General features: G+C 48.7%; 1 protein-coding gene across 1 annotated transcript; it reads right to left on the bottom strand.

The window, feature by feature from the left end:
* Nucleotides 1–4,385: 4,385 nt before the first annotated feature.
* Nucleotides 4,386–5,982, bottom strand: LOC123186640 (uncharacterized). Its single transcript, XM_044598368.1, has 2 exons — nt 5,943–5,982; nt 4,386–5,725 (listed from the first exon to the last, which is right to left on the bottom strand). The coding sequence occupies exon 2, from the start codon at nt 5,718–5,720 to the stop codon at nt 4,908–4,910; it is 813 nt and encodes a 270-aa protein (XP_044454303.1). The 5' UTR covers nt 5,721–5,725; nt 5,943–5,982; the 3' UTR covers nt 4,386–4,907.
* Between the last annotated feature and the right edge of the window lie 7,602 nt (nt 5,983–13,584).

The raw sequence follows: 13,584 nt of genomic DNA on the forward strand, positions 1-13,584 counted from the left end.
TGCAAGGCCTAGGCCTGCTCGGTCCCAAAGAGCGCATGACGAACAAGGCCGCAAAAGCGCTCGTCCACAGGTTCGAGGAGCCGCTCACCGACGACGACATTGCCGTCATCGCAAGGCTCACCAGGATGGGCAAGGACGCCCTCCGCATCGCGGCAGGGCTCAACGGGCCTGAAGATGTCGCCGGGGAGGCCTTGGTGTAGTCATGTTAGCTCTTCTTAATAGTAGTAGCTGTAGTTGCCAGCGACGACCAGCGCTCAGCTGGTTTGAGTTAGGTCTTCATTCTCCCAGTAGCTATATTAGTTTCAGGTTAGTTGCGCGCCGTCGAAGCTTGGGGCCTATTGGAGGTCGACGACGCCGCCCGGCGAGAGGGATGGTGTATCAGTGCATTTGTTTCAGTAGTATTGTTAGTTGTCGGCGATCCTCTTATGTTCCCCTATGAATGACAACAACAAAACTCCACACATCATGAGCTGGAACGTGCGCGGGCTCAACTCGCTGGCCAAGCGCGAGGCAGTCCGGGAGGTTGTTGCGGCTCACCGCACGGCTATCCTTTGCCTCCAGGAGACCAAACTGGACGCGTGGAACCCAAGTCCGGTTCGCGACATCGGCGGAGCCGCGCTGCTAGGCTGCGCGGTGCTCCCTGCCATCGGCACGCGCGGCGGCGCGGCGATCCTTTGGAACAAAGATGTAGTCTCCATCGACACGCACGCAGTAGGAGAATTCGCGATCACGGCGAAAGTAGTGGTGGCCTGTAATCGAGCAACCTTCTGGCTCACTATGGTCTACGGGCCGGCGAGCGATGCTCACAAGGATGCGTTTCTCGCCGAACTAGCTAGAACAGCTCCCCCGCCAGACAATCCTTGGCTCATCAACAGCGACTTCAACCTCATCTATGAGGCTAGAGACAAGAACAATCAAAACCTAAACAGGAGGATGTTAGGTCGTTTTAGGGCGGCTATCGACAACGCAGGCCTACGTCAAATGAAGTGCAGCAACCGTACGTTTACTTGGAGCAACGAGCGAGAAAACCCCACGCTCGTGAGCATTGATAAGTTCTTCTACAACATCCACTGGGAGACCCTGTTTCCGCATACCCTCCTCATGGCAGCCTCCACTTCGTGCTCTGACCACTGCCCGCTCCTCCTCGCCGATGCGGCCCGAACTCGAAGGAGAGCCACGTTCAAATTTGAATCATTTTGGCCTTGCTTCCCGCGCTTCCTCGACACAGTGACCGCGGCCTGGGCGCGGCCAGTGCCGGATCCCTGCCCTTTCGTGCGCCTTCATGCCAAGATGGAGCGAACAGCCAGAGACTTGCGCATTTGGAGCAGATCGCTCTTTGGAGAGGCCAAGCTCCAGTTCCACATCGCCTGTGAAGTAATCCTACGCCTCGATGTCGCTCAGGAGCGGCAACAGCTCACGCCGGCTGAGGCCGAGCTTAGAAAAGGGCTGAAACTCAGGTTGCTCGGTTTGGCTGCGATTGAGCACTGCAGAAAGAGGCAGGCTTCAAGGCTGACCTGGCTGCGATCGGGGGACGCAACGACAAAGTTCTTCATGGCCAAAATCAACTCAAGAAGGCGCAAAACTTTTATCCATGCCCTGAAGATCAACGGCTCCATCACCACCGCACACGAAGAGAAAGCAGAAGCCATCCACGATCGTTTCAGCGACATCCTCGGAGCCACCCAACACCGCCCCACCTCGATCAACTGGAGCCAACTTCAGATGCCACAAATTCAGGGAGGAGGTCTCGATAACCCTTTTACTGAAGACGAAGTTTGGGCAGCGATAAAGGCATCTCCAGCAGAAAAATCGCCAGGACCGGACGGCTTCTCCGGCACTTTTTTCATATCCTGCTGGCCCATCATCAAAGAAGACATCATGCTAGCTTTCAACCAGTTCTACAACCTGGCTGGCCACAACTTCAACCTCCTAAACACCGCAATAGTCGCATTGATCCCCAAAAAAGATGGAGCTGACTGCATGAACGATTACAGGCCAATTAGCCTCATCCACTCCATAGCTAAGTTAATCTCCAAGGTGCTGTCAATTCGCCTAACTACAGTGGTTCAGACCATCATCTCGCCTGCGCAAACGGCATTTCTGAAGACAAGGTGTCTGCACGACAGCTTCGTCTATGTGCAAAACTGCGTCCAAGCGCTTCATCGTAGAAAAACGCCGACAGTGCTGCTAAAACTAGACATCTCTAGGGCCTTCGACAACATCTCCTGGGAGTACCTACTTGAGCTCCTGGCGAGGCTAGGTTTTAGCGCTCGTTGGCGGGATTGGATATCGTTGCTCCTATCAACATCCTCTTCAGCGTTCCTCCTCAACGGATCACCAGGCAGAAAGATTAGGCATAGGAGGGGGCTGCGACAGGGCGACCCGCTGTCCCCTCTGCTGTTCATCATAGCCATCGACCCCATCCACCGTCTCCTCCAGGCAGCGGAAGAATCGCTCGACATCACCCTGATTCAGGGCCGGGAAGTGAAACTGAGGGTCAGCCTGTATGCGGATGACGCAATCATCTTCGCAAATCCTATCAAGGAGGATATCGACTACCTGATGTGCATCCTAAAAGGTTTCGGTGATGCCACTGGACTATGGATCAACACGGCCAAATCAACGGCAACGCCGATCAGCTGTGATGAGATCGACCTCACCACGGTTCTGCAATCCTTCGGCGGGCAAACAGAGCAGTTCCCGATCAGGTACTTGGGGCTCCCCCTCGTCCTCGGTCGGATCCGGCTGGTCCATCTTCAGTTCATCCTGGACCGCGTCAGGAGCAGACTTGCAGGATGGAAAGGAAAGATGCTCTCTATTGCTGGTCGCCGAGTCCTGGTCCGGTGCGTGCTCTCTGCCCTGCCAACCTTTGCCCTGACGGCCCTGAAGTTTCCTTCCAAGCTGCTAAAGGAAATTGACAAAAGTAGACGTCGTTTCCTTTGGGGAAGAGATCAAGAACTCTCTGGGGGAAGCTGCAAAATAAATTGGCACCGAGTCTGCTCCCCGATCGATCTGGGAGGGCTCGGAATTCTGAACTTGCAAAAATTCAGCAGGGCGCTGCGCCTGCGTTGGTTATGGCAATCCTAGCAGCACCCGATCAGGCCATGGGTAGGTGGGGAGACGCCCTGTGATGAGCTGGATCAAACCCTTTTCAACGCTGCCACGACGGTCACCATCGGCAACGGTCAGACATCAAGGTTTTGGCACGCCATCTGGCTCGGATCGGCGCCCCTAAAGATCAGTTACCCAGCTCTATTTGTGCACTCGAGAAGAAAAAACAGAACGGTGGCCCAAGCAATTACTGGTGATCAATGGATCGCGGACCTCGCACACGGCGACACCAGCGATCTGCTCATCGACGTTGTTTCCCTACATCGACAGATCCAGCAGCAACATGGGGCACTGCAGGTAGATATCCCTGACAGGGTCAGATGGAACTTTGAAGGCTCCGGCAAGTACACCGCTCGCTCGGCATATGCTTTGCAGTTCCTGGGATCACCAACGAGTCAACTCAAGAGCGCCATCTGGGACAGTTGGGCACCGGCAAAGCTTAAAATCTTCGCCTGGCTTCTTCACCAAGATCGGCTATGGTGCAACGATCGGCTCCAACGCAGAGGGTGGACCAACAGCTATTTCTGCCAATTCTGCCACAAAAACCTGGAGAGTGCAGAACACCTGTTCTGGGAATGCAGCACCACAAAGGCCGTCTGGAACGAATTGGCATCTTGGCAGCACTGCCAGGCATATCACCCAGCAACCTGGAGCAACTGCAACAACTCGCTAGATAGGATGGCTACCATGATAAAATCAACACAGCCAGCTTTCAGAAAGGGTTTGAAATCGCTAGCAATGCTAGCTCTCTGGGAAGTCTGGCGAGAAAGAAACAACTGCACCTTCAGAGACAAGGAAGCTGATGTTAGGGAGATCATAAACGCAACCCGGCGCAACCTAAACCTCTGGCAACAGTGCGGCGGTCGATCCTTGCAGAGCCCCTTCGGGGACCCGCCCTGAGTAGTTAGTCTTGAGGCCGTGCCTGTTGGGCACTTCCCTTTCCTTTCCTTTTCTTACATCCTTGATCCTTGGATCATCGCCCTTGTCATTTGTCCACCTGCTCCCTGCTTATGAATCAATGAAACCAGCCTAAAGCTGGATCCTTTCAAAAAAAAAAAAAGCGAACTGCATGATAGCCAACCTATAAAAACAATGAACCGAGGGTGAGAATTGGACAGCACCAGGCTCAGATGCTTGCACTCTAAATCCTTGATCGGTAAGATGGTTGAGGTCAGCTCAATCTGGCCAGAGGCAAAGGCTATGTACCACAACCACAGGCTATACTCAAAACTACTAGTAGTTTCTTTCTAGGAAAATAATGGTCAACTGAGTAATGATAATACATGGTGGACAGACTCTTTATAAAATTTTCAAGTTACAGCGATGATATACTAACATTTATGAAGATGTAAAAGAAAAATCATGATAAATACTACTAGAAGAAAGTTTCATATTACATTGATGGAGGTGGAACTTTAACCTTCCTACCAGGATAACATACGGAGTGATACAGATATATTGGGGGACAAGCTGCTACAAAGCTGAAGCTGCTGTAACAACTTCAGTGTTGAAACTAAACAAAGGACAGACGATTAGAGGACAGACTCAATGCTACATTCGAAGATGCAGGTTCTTGCTCTTGTGCTTGACCATCCGTTCAGCAAGTCTTTATTTTCTCCTCCTTTCACGATCTCCACACTGACGAGGATAGAAGCAGACAGTTATAGCACAGACACAATGCCACAGCGCTCAAAGATGTAAGTTCTGCTCTTGTGCTCGACCATACGGTCAGCAAGTCTTTGTTTTCTTTTTCCCCCGTTCACAGTCTCCACACTGATGAGGATAGAAGCAGACAGCTAGAACACAGACATAATGCCACAGCGCTCAAAGATGTATGTTCTGCTCTTGTGCTCGACCATGCGCAGCTTGCCTTTATTTGCTTCTCCATTCACAATCTCCACGCCAGTGAGGATAGCAGCCGTATGAGGTGCTAGTTCTTCATCATGCTTCTGGGGTTTGCTATAAACGCCAAAGGTTTTGGCCACGCAAAACCTGTTGGCCCCCAGGTACACCATGCTGCTACCAATCAAGAGCCAGTGTTTGGGAGGGTTGGAGCTTTGCCACCTGTGCAGCACCTCGGGAGCACAGTCTAGAGAAGATAGGTCAGCGGCACAGAGCTCATGCTGGTTGTCACCGATGCCAAACCAGAGGCCATGGAGCTCTGGGACTTGCAGAGCACGACCATAGAAGGGCAGCACCCAGCCGCCTGCCTTGGCCCACTGGTGGTTGGACGTGTCGAAGAAGTAGGTGCCAAAGCCACCTTTGTCACGGACTGAAGAGAAGCAGATGGTCTTGCCGTCTTCAAGCAGCGTGTATGACTGGATGGTGCGGTCTTCGCAGTCTGGATGGTCAAGGTAGGGCGGCAGCGGGAGCTTCCGCCAGTGCCAAGCCTTATTTTCATCACGCCTCCCAAGCCCATATGGGTTGCAATGGACAAGAGCCTCAAATTCGCTGGGGTAGGCCCTGTTGATGGCGTAGAGAGAGTCCTGGTCACCATTAGCGTTGGCCTTGACGCAGATATTCTCCTCGGGCATCAAGCGGCTAAGCCAATACGAGCCGCCGACTCGAAAATCCTTCACCACCAGGTTGATGAACTGCCGGGAGAACATGGCCTATCGAATCATACGAGAAAACAAAGATTAGAATTTTCAGCGAAAGATTAGAAATTCTGCTCAGAAAAACAAAAAAGAACACAAGATTATATACTTCTCACTTCGCCCTCGTGATCGAACGAGATAACAAAAATGAATCGTAGAAACCCCTTCCACTTAAATCCACAAATGTAAACATGCGGCAGGCGAGCATGTCGGATCCAAGCTTACCTCTGGGCTCTGGCAGGGAGGAAGACCGAACGGGGTGGAAGCTGGATTTGTTCAACGGCTTTGCTAGAACTCATCTAGCTGAGTTTTAATTATGTCTCATTCACTTTTATAGCCATTGGATTGATACTATAAGATGCGTGTATGCTAATGTGGTTTGTAGTACTATTTTTATCTGTTTTTGTTTTCAGGTGAATGAGACCAAATTATATCTCATCTAGATGAGTCCTAGGCACTCTCTTTGTTCAAGATGCAAGAGAGGATTCGTGAGGAGGGGGGAGGGGGATGAGGTGCGGCTTGGTTTGGAGAAGGGGCAGCGGCGGCGGCGGCGATAAGGGTGAATGAAATCATGCGTTTGGACCATGATCCCTGGGTCGGCCCAGCCATGCTTGAATATTCCCAAGCACCACAGCCCATCACGCGTCCGTCCTTTTTTTTGGTTCTAAAAAAAATAAAATTGTGCTGTGTGGTTTATAAACCGGGAGCAACTAGTTAACGAGCGCTTCTTCGGGAGCCTCGCAACGATCAGCGCCATTTGGCGCGCTCTCAGCCATTCGCCACGTGTCGCGCTCTGGACGCTCCCTTCGGATTTTTTTTTATTTTTCCGCACGCGTTTTCGGCTTTTTAAACGGTTTTTTTCTGGGTTTTTTCGACGTTTTGATTCTTCCCCCGGTCTTTCTTAGCTTTTCGTTCAAAAAAATCCGAAAAAAAATTTTGGGTGAAAAACGCGTTTTCTTTTATTTTCCTTTCGCGAAAGTCACGGTTTTCTTTCGCGAGAGGCACGGTCGTGCCTTTTGGAAACGAAAAAAACGCGTTTTCTGTTTTTTTTTCTTTCGCGAGAGTCACGTTTTTGCTTCCGCGAGAGGCACGGTTGTGCTTTTGCGAGAGTCACGGCCGTGCCTCTCGGAAAAGGAAAAAATAAAACACGTTTTCTGCTTTTTTTTCGTGAGAGTCACGGTTTTGCTTAACCGAGAGGCACGGTTGTGCTTTCGCGAAAGTCACGGCCGTGCCTCTAGGAAAGGGAAAAACAAAACGCGTTTTCTGTTTTTCTTTCTTTCATGAGAGTCACGATTTTGCTTCCGCGAGAGGCATGGTTGTACTTTCGCGAAAGTCACGACCGTGCCTCTAGGAAAGGGAAAAAATACGTGTTTTTTGTTTTTTTCTTTCGCGAGAGTCACGGTTTGCTTTCACGAGAGGCACGGTTGTGCCTTCGCGAGAGTCACGGCCGTGCCTCTCGGAAACGAAAAAAAACGTGTTTTCTGTATTTTTTTTCCTTCCACGAGAGTCACGGTTTTGCTTTCACGAGAGGCACGGTTGTGATTTCGCGAGAGGCACGGGCATGCATTTTTCGGAAAGGGAAAAAAACCAAGTTCCCGGTTCGGTTTTTTCGCCCGGTATTTTTTGTCTGGATTTTTTTCGTGAAAAAAAAATCGTCAAAACTTATCAACATGGAATCTAGTTTTGAAAATCTCGACGCGAGGAATTCAATGATGAAAACGGTTCGAGATTTGGACGCACGGTTTAAGAGATAAAACGTTTTGAATAAACGGATCTACAGAAAAGGAAAAACTCCCATGTTGCGACAGCGCGCCACTTGTCGCAACGTGAGAAAATGAAGTGTTCTTTACAACAAGTACTCCTTAATTAGTGATTTCATTATAAACCGGCAAACAACCCCCTGTGCGCTTGGGCTGGCCCATTTCAAAATTTTCACTTTCTCCTGGGACTTTAACCTTCACAGGGTAACTCACCAACCACTAGGCTAGCACACAACCCCTCAAACAAAAACAAAAAACTACGCTATCACACTACTTGTGCGTACTAACTTTGTTTTATGCCTTCAATTCTCTTTCTCCAGTTCGCGAATCCCCCAGTTTTGGGAAACTTCCTAAACCAGTTTTTTTTTAACTTTTTCGGATGGTTTTGTTTGGTTTTTTATTTTATTTTTCTGTTTCCTTTTTGTTTTCTTTTTCTGTTGCAAATGTGTGAGGTTTTTTTTATATATTCGTAATTTTTTAAAAAAATCAATGAACTTTTTTAAAATTTGTGAACTTTTGTTCCAATCGATGAACTTTTTTCAAAATCGATGAACTTTTTCCAAAATCGATTATCTTTATTTTTAAAAATCTATGAACTTTTTTCAAAATCCATGAACCATTTTCAAAATCGATGAACTTTTTTCCTATTCATGATTTTTTTACTTTCCAGATTTTTTTATTTTGTGAACTTTTCTGAATAGTCAACTATCAACGTGGCCCCTACTCAATGGTGAACAGCGCCCGGTCAACTAGGAACCAACCGAACTAGGAAATAAAAAACCGAACGAACAAGGAACTTTTTTCTTCTTTTAATGATCGATCCAGTAACTGAGCCTAAGCTCGAAAGGTTGATTGGGCAGGCCCATGAGCGGGAGGATGTGAGCGCCAGTATCCCTAACTGGGGCATAAGGCGCCAATTAGGAGCAGCCGCTCGGATCCGACGGGTCAACCTTAAGCGCAGCTCCCATGTGGATGTGGGTCAACTTCGACGACGTGCATCAAAACACTACTGTGTGGACTGCATACCTTTGTCATTATGTTTGGGGTGTCCCATGTATGGATGTTTTTCTTCTTCAGAGATTGCATGGTCCACCCATCTCATTTCCCATGCCTTTTCTTTTGACTTTTAATTTGAATTTTATTCATGTTCCTGGCGACGAGGGCTTTGAAACAAGATCACACATGAATACATTTTGACAGATGCAAATTTTACCAATATTCAAACTTGATAATAGTAATATTAAGTTTTTGCCAAGTTTCACCAAGTTCCATATGCTCTTAGGGTTTAGGCCTTAGGATTAGGGTTTAGAGTTTTAGTAGTCCAGGTTTAGGGTTTTAGTATTTGAAAGTTGGTGAATTTATCCCTTTCTTTACAAGTTTAACAATTGAAACAAGATGAATTTTTTCAAATGGGTTTAAAAGTGGCCATATTTGAAACACCTCATCACAAGGAAAACAAATATGCAAATGTTGCAGATATGCCCTAGAGGCAATCATGTATAATGATATTTCCTATGTGTTTATGAATAAAGATAGTCTTTGGACATTATCAATGATGTGTATCAGCAAGTACGTGACTTGTTTGTGGGACTATGCATTGTATGATGAACGTCCTTAAAGGTCCCTAGTTGAAAGGGTTGTGTGGACGCGCAGCCGACTAGACTAGCATATGACACGGTCGATGGTCTGGTCTCACTAGCCATGGAGCATTGAATACTAACCGGGTAATATGGACTCGGAAGGATCTGGTCGGATTCGACGTAGTCGGATCCGAGTTGAGATAAGGTCCGAGTCGGACAGACCCAACTATGAGACGCAGCGATATGTCATATGTGAGTCTCTAGTATAACATACGTTCTATGTCCTAAGACCTGAGCTGGCGCATGTACTCGGGATGGTGGCGGGCTTGCTTTGGGCCAACCAAACGCTACTCCGTGACTGGGTAGTTACAAAGGTAGGTTTCGGGCTTGTCCAGACCCATGCTGCGAGACATGGTCGAGCAAAATGAGATTTGCCCCTCCGATCAGGAGAGATATGCTCTGGGCCCCTCGTGTGATCCGACCAGGATAAGCATGGTCATGCGACAAGGATTATGAGATAATCTGGTTTGTGGTGGGCATCACTGGAACGAGAAAGAGGTTGGGCTAGCACAAGGATGACAAACTCGCCTTGAGCCCGACAACATATATCGTGTGGAAAAAGGAATGGAAGTATAATGTACAGGTTCGCCTAACCAGCTTCATAGTCTGCTTGGTGTTCGGCATGCCTTGCTAGGGGCCGCTACCAACCATGCAGTTTGGAGGTGATCTGAACTGTGACCAAGCCGGCTTGAACCTAAGGGGCCGCACGCTTAAGGGAAGGAACCTACGAGGTCGGATCCGGGGACACTGGTCGGATGTGATCCGAGCTGTATTCGGATTGTGGCCGAGTAGACTTATGGGCTTTAGGGTCCGTGCGAGGCCCAAGTGTTGAGTCCGCGACGGACGCGTATATAAAGTGGGGTGCGGCACACTCATGCGATTGATCGCTTTGGCGCTGTCACTAGGGTTTGCATGTGTTGCGAATAGACACCTCCACTCGCCGCTGGTTGTGTGATTGGACCTAGCAGTCCGCGCATGACGTTCCTCCTGCACGCGCGGATACCGTTAGAGGCGGTGCACCTGCGCCGCTCCGGCGAACTTGTATGTGGGATCCGACAACCAGCTGTTCGAGGGAGATCGAACGAGGAGGAGACGAGTCACGCGAACGCGCTACCCCAACTCTTCTTCCGCTGCACGGCACTGCGCGTCTAGTGGTAATGATCTGTGATCCATCTCCCGTAGCATGTTCTTGGTTGTTCTTCGCGTAGGAAAATTTTAATTTGCAGTCGACGCACCCTACCGTAGAACCCAACAGCAAATGCATCATAAAACTAGACTTTCAGTTCAAAAGATATAATAGATTCAAATTTACATGGGAACTGAAAAAACGAGAAGGCCCCCTTCAAAGTAATCCATGGGCTAAGAGCATCTACAGACGAACTTGGCAAATCGAACACCCTATAAGTCCATGGACGCACCCGGGCAGCGCGCCCAGTGTTCGACCACCCCGCATTTTTCCTCCATTGCAGCCAACTACCTCTCATATTTCATACCTAAATGCATACAATAGCATGGATCACAAAATCTATGTACTACGTAGATAACCTAAAACTAGACTAGACTACACGTCGACGGAGATGTCAACCACCTTTGTACCGGCAGTGCCAGACGGACCTGCCTCCGGGTGGATGGTCGCCTGCCGCACCTCCAGATCCTCGTAGAACTAAATCTCGGCGAAGATATCGTCGAGCTCCACGTTCCCCTAGCGGAGGAATGGGTGATTGGCCTCCACCTCCACCTCCGCCTCCGGCTGGATGGAGTTGAGGATGGCCTGCTGCTCCACCGCCACTAGTAGAAAAACGACCTAATGTTCAGCACATTAGTCCCGGTTCAGTTATGGACCGGTACTAATGTGACCATTAGTCCCAGTTCAATTACGGCATCATTAGTCCTGGTTTGTGACACAAACCGGGACTATAGGTTAGACCTTTAGTTCGGGTTGGAGCCACCAACCGGGACTAAAGGGGTGTAGTCCCGGTTGGTGGCTCCAACCCGGACTAAAGGGGTTCTGCAATTTTCAAACTCTACCCCCCCCCCCCACACCGCCTTTTCAGTTTTGAAAAAAAACAAAATGATAAAAACTTCAAACATTTAAATCCTTTGAGATGTAGTTATGTTACTACATCTACTAGTTAGGAAAATTTAAAAACATAAATTTCAACATGTTTTGCAAAAATTGTTATGAAAAAGTAAAAAGACCATAACTTTTGCATACGATGTGGAAAAAATGTATAATATATCAAAATGTTCAGCACAAAAATCCGGTTCCGATTTCGACGGCCGTAGACCGTGTTGCAAATTTTTAGAATCCTGAAATTCTGAAAGGAAAAAAAGTTATGCTCAAATTTTTAGTTTTTTTTAATTTGGTCTAACTATGGTCAAACTACTTATTCAAGAAATATTAGTGTTAATAAATAATTATTGTTTTTTACAATAATAGTTTCAAACTCAAACGGTGAAACATGTGACTTCATGCTCAAGCTAAACTCCTAAGGATAGCTTGCTATTATCAGGAAAACAACAAGTGCAGAGTTGGAAACTAGGGGGAATAAAACTCGAAAGTTAAGCGTGCTTAGGCTGGAGTAGTGAGAGGGATGGGTGACCGGACGGTAAGTTAGATGATTTGAAATAATGAGTGCTCCACACTTGAGCAGTGAGGGTGATTAAAGATTAAATTGTTAAATATTTCAGAAATTTGAAAATCCGAAGAAAAAAATAAAAAAATCTTTTAGTCCCGCTTGGTGTTACCAACGGGACTAAAGGTCCCACAGCCCCCGGCACGAGCTCGTGCCACATGGTGGGCCTTTGGTCCCAGTTCGTGTTGAACCGGGACTAAAGGGGGGGACCTTCAGTCCCCACCCTTTAGTGCCAGTTGCAAAACCGGGACTAAAGGTCCTTACAAACCGGGACTATAGCCTAATTTTGCACTAGTGCGCCTCCTCCGCTTAGGCCACCTCGAACTTCGCCAGCATCTTAGGCATGGTGAAGCCTACAGCTGGAGGTGCCAGATCTGCTTCCCCTGCTCCGCGTTCTCCATGTCCATGTCCTGCTCCTCCTCCACCTCCCCCTCCTTTGGCTCCAACGAGTTAGGAGGTAGGCTGGTTGTGATCCGAGCTTCGCACCTAGCCCGGATCTACTCAAGGAGCTCGAGCTGCCGCTCCGGCGTGAACATGGTGCGCGTAGTGATCCGGCTTCGGGGCATGGCTAGCAGACAACCAGTGGATTGGAATGGGATGGGATAGGGTTTGGGTGCCGACATCCTGCTTATATATCAGGGTCAGGGCCCTCGAGCAACGCGTCCGAGTGGTGCCATGAGGCTCCATCAAGAATCGAAGAAGATGCCCGTCGGACAGATGGGTTTTTGAGTGTTTCCACGTGGGTCCTTGGGGTCAGCTCGATGTGGCGGACCGTCCGGGTGTATGGGGGTTTTGAGGCGCCCGATTGTAAATGCTCTAGGCCAGGTGCATGGAATGAAAGAAAGACCACTCTCCATGGTGAAATGCTATTTGACAAAAGGGGTCGAGATTCGACCCTAATGCATGTATAAATAATAGTACTTTTGATCTTTGTGTAAAGCCTCCAACTCTATCCCATGCACACACTACTGCAGGAATGCCTACCAGTGGCGGGCGAGGCTCTCAGGGACACCCTCCATTGGTAACATGACATCAGTGGTGGACAGGGCGCCCACTACTCCTGTAATTAGTTTCAAGGGTGGGCCTTTCGCAACGCCCGCCACTGAAATGGTTGCATGGCCAAAATAAAAATTTCGCAGCCGCGACAACATTGCGTGTTGCAAACTATATAAAAAATACTGACTTTTTGTGCCAAACATTGATAATTTTTTATTTTTTTGTAAACTTTCATCATGAAATGACATTCGCACATGATGTGCCATGTGGCTGGGATCCACGCACCATCCTCATCCACTCTTTCCTCTCACCCTCGATCGTATCCATCTCTTTCTTCCTCACCAATTCACCATCTCGAGGCGCATTGCTAGCTTTTTCCTCTACTCCCCACACCGTCGCACAAGATGATGAGGATGGGCCTGCACCACACGCCGCCACTACGTCACTGGTGACACCGAGAGAAAACCGTTGGTACTTAGTCATACTGGCGATGGCACGAGCCGGGGCACTGCTGATGCTGCGAGATCATGGCTAGGATGTGTCATGTTGCAACATTGATGCTGCCGCTGGAAGCGGCTCCGAAGCTCAATGTTGTAACCAGCATCTGTCGGTGCTAGAAACAACGACCACTAGTGCTGCAAACAGTATCACTCGATGTTGGGGGATCTACTACCAGCAATGGCTGGGAGAAGCTACAACGGCGGTGATCGTGGGTTTTGTGTTTGATGGAGCCAATGACTATGGGTACTATAATCAGCAATGGTGAAGCTACGACTGATGACAACGAAAGTTGCAACCAGCGGCGGTGCAAGATGAGGCAAGAGTAGCCAACCACTGAATGTTG

The sequence above is a fragment of the Triticum aestivum genome, chromosome 2A (assembly GCF_018294505.1).
Source record: "Triticum aestivum cultivar Chinese Spring chromosome 2A, IWGSC CS RefSeq v2.1, whole genome shotgun sequence".
Classification (NCBI taxonomy): domain Eukaryota; kingdom Viridiplantae; phylum Streptophyta; class Magnoliopsida; order Poales; family Poaceae; genus Triticum; species Triticum aestivum.

Coding starts and splice junctions, on each gene's coding strand:
- LOC123186640 (XM_044598368.1), bottom strand. CDS start 5,720: ATGTTCTCCCGGCAGTTCATCAACCTGGTGGTGAAGGATTTTCGAGTC.